Source organism: Cynocephalus volans, chromosome 8, assembly GCF_027409185.1.
Source record: "Cynocephalus volans isolate mCynVol1 chromosome 8, mCynVol1.pri, whole genome shotgun sequence".
Lineage (NCBI taxonomy): Eukaryota > Metazoa > Chordata > Mammalia > Dermoptera > Cynocephalidae > Cynocephalus > Cynocephalus volans.
Genome location: NC_084467.1, coordinates 52,969,522 through 52,978,033, shown reverse-complemented (window position 1 = coordinate 52,978,033; position 8,512 = coordinate 52,969,522). Strand labels below are relative to the sequence as shown.

General features: G+C 36.2%; 1 protein-coding gene across 4 annotated transcripts in view; it reads right to left on the bottom strand.

Moving 5' to 3' along the window:
• Positions 1-534: 534 nt before the first annotated feature.
• The window catches only part of PATJ (PATJ crumbs cell polarity complex component), a 369,539-nt gene continuing 361,561 nt past the window's right edge, over positions 535-8,512 (bottom strand). For 3 of the 4 annotated variants that reach the window (XM_063103640.1, XM_063103641.1, XM_063103642.1), the window contains 2 exons: positions 7,912-8,035; positions 535-2,940 (listed from right to left, as the gene is read on the bottom strand). In XM_063103640.1, the coding sequence (XP_062959710.1) occupies positions 2,794-2,940; positions 7,912-8,035 (271 nt within the window). In that variant the 3' untranslated portion in view covers positions 535-2,793. The remainder of the gene's footprint in view (positions 2,941-7,911; positions 8,036-8,512) is intronic. The other variant, XM_063103644.1, reaches the window with a different exon arrangement.

Genomic DNA, 8,512 nt, shown 5'->3' with positions numbered 1-8,512 from the left:
TATTTTCAAGAGGTCATTACTGATTGAAACCACTAATCGCCAGCATAAGATTCTAATTTCAGAATACCTCTGTAAATGGGATAAGACACTTATTACTAATATTTATGTAGTACTTACTATGAACAGGGGACTGCACTAAAGGTTCTACTTTGATTTTACTTATTAGAGCACTTGGAAACCCCTTGCCCCCTTTCTAACTGAAGAAACTAAAGCACAGGGTGATTAAATGACTTGGACAAGGTCACATAGCTAGTAAGTCAGGATTCAGGCTCAGGCAGTGTGATGCCAACACGTGCCCTTTGAACTACCCTACTAGCTCCTCTGTAATGCATTTGTTCTAATGCCTGACAACACAGCTGGCACTTAATACATGAGATGACTATTAATGGATTCCAGATTTTAATAGAGCACTGGAAAACCTTGTAAAAGTTGATTTTTTTTTTTCTATTAGGGAACAAAAGGTTGAAGAAAAAACAAAATCAGACACAGAAATTAAACTTTTTCATATATAATGAGACTTCATTTACTCCTTAGGCAACTACATTTATTTAGGATATTAAATAACATCTTATATGTACAAACATTCAGCAGTTTTATTTTTCCTGGTTTACTTCCCTCTCATTGCTAACTCCAATTAATGATATCATTGTTATACTTAAGTGGCCCAAATGATGAAGCTAAAACAATATATGTCATTATAAGAAAATCACTTCTTTCACAAATTTCCATCTTCATATTCTCTCAGCTTGTCAGTAAGTTCTGACACAAAAAATTCCTTTTGGCAAGGCAATTATTTATTAGTCATGCAAGCAGAGACGGAACCAGTTATGTAAAACACTACTTCTGTCAGTTTATTGCAGCAAGAAGTATAAAACACCACAATTCCTTTATCAATAGACTTTTAGTAGCATGACCTAAAAGGACAGTGTATAAAGAAACACAACAACAATGTATTACTTCAAAATGTATATTTAATGGCCATTCCATCAGAATCAAGCAGAATCACATTTTAAAAGTATTATATATATATGTATATATTTTAAGGTGCATTTTCAAGTATTTGGGTTTCATTTCTTCTTGGCTGCCTGAGGTGTTCTTGCAAATATAATTGATATAGAACATTCTGAGGCTGGTAGCTTCTCATGCACTGAAAGATGAGATCCTAACAATACTGCATATCTTAGATACATTAGAAATTTCAAAAGCCATGTGTAATTTCAGAAAACTTAATACCAGTCATGAAAAACATTTTCAACATAAAATTTAGGCACTCTATACTTTGGAATAGCCACAAAATATTCCAAAAAGAGTTAATGCACTTTGTGATTACACCTACTCAAAGATAATTCCCAATTAATATCTATACTTATTAAATAACATTTTAAATTAGAGTCCATTAAATTTTGAGAATTACTGTGAACCATTTGCAGCACTGTGTTATAGTTAAATAATGCTGAATTATTTCTATTACTGTCCCTGGTACTCATCCTTCATGGCACTTTTTTTATAGAGTACCCTACAGCATTCAATGATGAGCATCTCCCTGCTTTTCCTGCTAATATGTGAATAAGAATACCCATAATCAACTTTAAAGGTATTCTTATATTTTCCACTGTAGTTGCTTTCTTAGCATGCAAAACATCAAATGGGAGGCTCCCTGGAGACCAGGACACAGCAGCCAAGCATCTTCATCACTGATTCCTAGGTCATGTTGTTTGCTCAGTCACTTTGCAGCTAACATGTTGCTTTATCTAGGTTTCTGCAGTCTGTACTGCTGGACTGGCTGGCATGGAGGTAAAGAGAAGGATAATCAACTTTGTCACTCTACTTTGCACAAGGCCAATGCCACACAGATCTCATCTGGCTTGAGGCAAAACTTGCTGATCTCTGCAGTGTGGTTCTGGGGCTTCTGCCTCCTTGTCTGAAGACTGAGGGGTGGGAAGGGTGTCTGCCTACTGAGACACCATTAATTCCCAATGAACTTCCCAGACTTGAAAATAACTTAGCATTGTTAGAGTTCAGAACATGAATGCTAATTGTTCCTGTTGAGAATAAGGTGCATTTTCTCAGTGATATGCATTTATGTAGCTCAGAAAACAATTAGAAAGCCTTTCAGAATTTTTAGATTATAGTCTGCAAACTGACTCATCAAAATCACCAATGATAACATATAAAGATCTATCCAGAGAAATGAATTTGAAACTTATTTGGCTATAAGTTGTACAGAAGAGAACACAGTAATTTCCCATAGGAGAGAATTTGGTATTTCATCCTGGGGATCAATGGTAAGTTAATTACGCTGCGAATGTTTTCTGGCTTACTTGAAGAGACAATTAGCATAAGTAAATCATGAGTGAGATGACAAGTTGCTTAACATTTGTTTCTGTTCATCAAATGAGATGTGAGGTTGCTGTAAAGCCTCTGTACGAGTAGGGGATGGGGAGAGAAGGGTATAAGGAATGAGAGGTTGTTAACTCCAGTTTTGGTAAATATAATCAGAACCAGTTATTACTAGTTGGCAAACATCTATGTTAAATGCAAAACAGCTAAGACTCATTTAAGTTTTACCATTAACTTTCACTAATAGGTGACAGAAGCTGGAAACATTAGGCAGATGATTGTTGATTTGGGAAATTCACATGAAACCTCAGCCTTCTCTCCTGAGCAGGGAGGATGAGATGGTAAGAGTAAAGGTAAATTTTCATTGAGGTTGCTTTTCATCCCCACCCAGAGCTTCATCTTCCTGTGGATATTCTAAACAGCAACATCTGTCTTGTGATCGGGACCCAAGGCTCATGACAGCACAGTTAAGGTTACGGTCCCTTTCTGGTGTTTTAGAATGGTGACAGCTTGCTCATGAGTAACACCTTCCAGGGTCTCACCATTAACAGCTAAAATCTGATCGCCTCGTTTTAATCGGCCATCATCTGCAGCTGCTCCCTACAAACAAGAAACACTCCAGTTTAATTCAGAGCAAAGCAGTTTATATTAAATTAATATTAAACCTCTAATTAGTGTCTGATGTGCATATTAGAAGAGTAGCCTTAAAAACTACCAATTAAAGTTTTTTCTAGGTAATGTTTTAAATTAAGAAAAAGGCAGAGTATGTTGTTTGAATAATGGTTGAATAGTAAGCATAATTATGAATCATTTACATAAATACTAGTAGAAATCTACTGACACATTTCTTTTAATACAAGCAGAACCTTATTTCAATATTCAGTTTTAAATGGAATTGGATGTCATATTCATGGAAATATTAATATACAAAAAAGGCAGATAGAATTGAATTGGATGTTAGTCTTATTCCTAGTACCATCATTATATAGGTTTCCTATTGCATTATTAAGCTATCAGTACTGTGATCTGTCAAAAATAAGTATAGCCTCTAAATGGCTGAATTGTATCTGTGAATTATATCTCAATAAAGTTGTTATATACACATACACAAGGCTACCTCAAAAAATTAATGGAAAAATGGAATTAAAACATAATATGTATCTTTCCATGAACTTTTAAAAGTACCCTTGCATATATTAAATATATAAAATTGTAGCATTTCTAAAATTTTATAATACATTCAAAAGCTTCAACTTTATCTTTGATCATCAAATAGGTTTCTACATGACTACTTTTATTATATACTCCGTCATGCATGGCTCCTCAAAATGGCACAAAGTGAAAGTTTTTTTTATTCTGAAGCTGAGTATCTAAAAATGCCATGATATTACTAGAAACATTTTTAAAAAATTTTTCATAGCTATACACTTTCCTTTTTTATTGAAACATAATTGATAATACATATTTGTGGGGTGCGGAGTTGACTATCAATATTTGTGTATAATATCTGATGATCAAATCAGGATAATTAGCATATTCATCATTACAATACATAATCATTCTTTGTGTCCATTAACCAATCTCACTAGAAACATTTTAGACTGGTAAAGGAAGAAAAGATCTAGAAAATGGAGGCTTTCTCCATCTGTTGGAGTAACTGTTAAAGTCCCTTGAAAAGTCAGTGCCAGAAGACTCCTTCACATGAGGTCAAATCCACAGGCACTTTGCCCTTGAAGCCAAGCAAAGAGGCACTAAAATTCCTGAGATGCCTGACCACCTGCAGGACAAAGGTCCTGAGGTGCTGGGGTAACTACCCAGACTTTCTAAATTGTGAAAAGGGTGAAATTCCTATATGAATGTGGAATAAAGAATATTTAAAACCAGATCTATACTGGGGGTGGGGGATACTAAAATCAAATAACTTTCAACTTTATGCAAATCTTTTAAGAAAATAATTATCAACTGCACTAAAGACAGGATTAAACAAGTAACTAGTTAAAATATCATATTCTGATAAAATCAGAATGACTAGGCAAAACATGCTAAGATTTAAGGGCTTCAGTAAACCTCAAATCTGTGTAAATTAGTTTTTTTTTTTTTTTTTTTTTTTGCAGTTGGCTTATATTGGGGATCTGAACCGGTGACCTTGGTGTTATAAGTCTCGCTCTAACAAACTGAGCTAACTGGCCAGCCGTAGTTTTTAAAAAAACATATTAAGCTCTTCAAGTTTTCATTTTTAGTAATGCAAAAAAAGGATGGTTTTTCAACTTCCTAGGATTTGTACTCTGTTTCAGGTATTAAAGTGCTTTCTTGCTAATTACTTACTGACTTGTATCTACTCTCCTACTTTATCAATTGGCATTTGTGGACTAAAAAAGGCTTAAAGACCTCCACCTATTTCAGAATTGTGGCTCTACTCAGCATTTGTCCCACCTTGGTCACTCAGCCTTCTCAGATGCTGTAAAATGGGCATCTACTATCTACCCGTGGCCTGTTCGAAGGATTAAATGTAATGACACAGTATGTGCTCAGTAATACAGTATAATAAAATGAGACTCTATCACACTCTTGTTTCAGATTTTATAAACTGCTCCCTAAATTTTTAGAGTTGTTGAACTATTTAGGCCAATCTCTGCTGGCTTAGGGTAAAATTCAGCTGCTGAAGAACTAAGACCTAAGGTTGACTTTGATTTTTACATTTCCAACTAACCAAATACCTGAAAGAAAATGGAAGGACTCAATAGCCTGTTAATCAGAGTGACTTAGTCTCACAACTCCTGCATGCCCAAGGTGCCTGTGATGCTTCACATTTCTGGAGGGGGTAAAAAACCTCAATGGGCCAGATTCTTCTTCTTCTTCTTTTTTTTTTTGGCAGCTGGCCAGTACAGGAATCTGAACCCTTGACCTTGGTGTTATAACACTGCAATTTAACCAACTGAGCTATCCAGCCAGCCCCCAAATTTAATAATTTCTTAGTTGAGCAAGAAATCTATTAAAATATGTTTAGGACACCAAAAAGTTCACATAAAATCCATGTCCTGTGGACATCCAAGCTTCAGAAATCTGAAAAGAGAAACATTTTAAAGAATGTATGTTCAGTGTGGCCTGGCCAGTTAGCTCACTTGGTTAGAGCATGGTGCTGATAACACCAAGGTCCAGGGTTTGATACCTGTACTGCCCAGCTGCAAAAAAAAGAAAAAAGAAATATATATATATATTTATGTTCACTGTAAAGGAAACATGGAAAATGTCTATCTTCTACCTATATATCTAGTTACTAGAACTTCAAAATTCCTATGGGGGAAATGTTTAGCTCAGTGTCAGAATTTTAGAAAGACTTCACCATTGAAAAAAAATTTCCTTTGCCAGGTTTTGGTTTATTGATTCTCTATAGAGAATTTCAAAATTTGGACATATTGGTTTACTATAGCAAAAAGGAAAGAGAAAGACACCAAACTAAATCTTATAATAAACTCTATGGGACTATCTAATAATGATAATAATTATTATTTGCATTGGCATATTCTTTTATTGAGACTGACTATACGAAGTGAGCCATTTGCTAGGGCTTGGGATTTTTCTTTTTCTTTTTTTTCCAAAATTCAGAGCTTTTCATTTTTAGGTATGCCTTTTACAAAAATGACCTATTCCTTAAAAAATAAAACATACCAAGGATATTCAATATTTATTATTTATAATGTCTACTTGCATAGGTGCTTCCTAAATGAGACCCCGCCCCCTTTTATTTTTTGCAGCTGGCTGGGAGGGGATCTGAACCCTTTACCCTGGTGTTATCAGCACCATGCTCTCCCAAGTGAGCTAACCAGCCAGACGCTAGCCTAAATGAGCCCTTTCAATGGGGACCTTTGAAAAGGGCATTCTGTATGAACTTCAGTCCATTCTTTATTCCCACTACTCTTGTCCCACTGGGATTTGACGGTGATTTCTTTTAAAAATTCACCAGCAATGCATGGCCATCTCACTCTCAGCTGTATGTTCTGGTTACCCGACAAAAGGTGTCCAGATCCCATCCCACCAGTCTCTGTGAAAGTGTAGATAGGTACAGCTGAGGCAGCTGCTGAACTCTGGGCCCAGGTCAAAAGGCCTCAGAAGCCAACCAGCCTCTCCCTGGACTGCAGCTGATCTACCCACAGATATCATGAAGTGAGCTAGTCATTACAAACATCCTGGAGGGGCTTTATGGAGGCAAAGGCAGGCCGGCAGGACTAGCTAAAACATGGGGGCAAACATTGCAACCTCTCCACTATCCCTATCTACAAAGCTGGCTCTTTCAAAAGCAAAATCTAAGAATGCCCCTGGAAGAATAGTGATCACAACTACTTATAGTGTTAAGTGTGTCTCAAGAGAAGGGTAATCATTATATGGTTTACCTGCCTTGGGGAGTATTAGGCTGGGGCATCGCTGTTACCCAGAATGTTTCTCAGCTGCCTTCCCTCTTCCCCCTTTTGCCTAGCAGCAGTTCAACAGGTGTGTGTTTGAGAAGACCATGCCTGCTTAAAAGGCACTCTAGCAAGATGAAACAGTTGGGTAAATCTGCAGCTGCCCGATGTAGTCCATAAGCAAATGCCAAATGACTTCAGGGTTCTATGTCAGGTCACGGGTAGGCCTAATTAACAGGTGATAAGATCTACACAGGTAAAAGCAAGCTTGTGTTTAATGTATGGTATAGCTTTCTAGAAAGAGAATGTATCTTATTTCTCTTTTTGAAGACTTTTTTTTTTTTTTTTTAAGGAAAATAAAGCTCTAGGAGGCAACTGGATCAAGTCATAAACAAATGACTGTAGTACAACCAATGAAAAAAAAAGTTGTAATATCAAGATTTAAATAGCTTTTGGAGATCTTCAAAATTTATAATAAAGTTAAATTCCAATTTTCAAAATTATAATGAAGTTCAAAATAATTATTCTAACAGCTATCTAGAGGCAGCAGTGGGAATGGACACCATGACCTCTGTACTAATTAACTAGGATATATTGGAAGTAATATTTCATTCCTGAAGAATACATTATCATCAAGTCTTAGTCTAACCTATTGGGCTGATCCTGTAAGTACCTGGCAGGGTAGTGGAAAAGAGAAACCACCTTAAGCTAAACCATCCTCATGTTTTTGGTGATGGGCAGCCATTAATGCTTGCAGTGATCTGAGGCTTGTACAAAGCTTTCTGCCTCAGCCCTCTGGTGTCTGTTATCTTTTCTTAAAGGAGAAAGCCAAGTCTTTTTTGTAGCCCAGAACAATATTTCGAAGTCTAGCTTCCAAAGAGTGTGAATAGGCACTGCTCCCTATTCTGTGTTGCTGAAAGAAGACTCTTTAACATCTAGGAACATCTACTTCTGTAATAGAATCCAAAGAAAATTACACTTTTTGTGACTCTATTATACAAGAACTCTTCTTGCCCTAGCCTGATATGGGAATTTTCTATATATTCAAATGAAATAAGCATACATGCGCACATCCAAGTTAAACCCAAAGTAAAGCAAAGCAAAGCACTTTAAAAAAAAATCTCACCTAGGTTTGATTTAAAAAAAAAGTACAGTAAAAAGGAAAAAATACCTTTGCAAATATAGTCTTGACATAAATTGGCAGGTCTCCATGGGGACTTCCATAACCCCCTACAATACTAAACCCCAATCCTTCAGAGCCTTTCTCCAAAGTAATAATCTTAGGTGGAGGTGTTCTGAAAACATAATGCATGCTGTTTAATTCAAGAATAGATATGGAGAGGGAATTTCATTTTAATGGAAGAACACAGTTTTGAGAGAGACTTTCATACTGCGAAGCTATGAAGGTCGGTTTTATAAAATCAAACTCTGAGAAAGCAATCTAGAAACTTACATTAAAATTTCCCACGTCATGTCAACTAATCCCCAATATTCTTGGTGTTTTAGGGATCTCTCTTTCATAAAACAAATTGCTTTCTAAATTAAAAATAAAGTCATGATGCTGAAATTGTCAAAGCACCTGCACCCTTCTGTATACTCAGGTTTTAACTCTTAAACTTTCTGTTTAAAGCTGAAGGAAACTATCTTTACATCCCTGAAGAATGTGCATGGAGACAGAGTGGTAGCGTGTTATGTGAGCATGGTGAGAGACTGACAGTCTTCAGGTGGACTTTCGTCTACAACAGGTAATGGCCATCTAATAGCTCAGGACA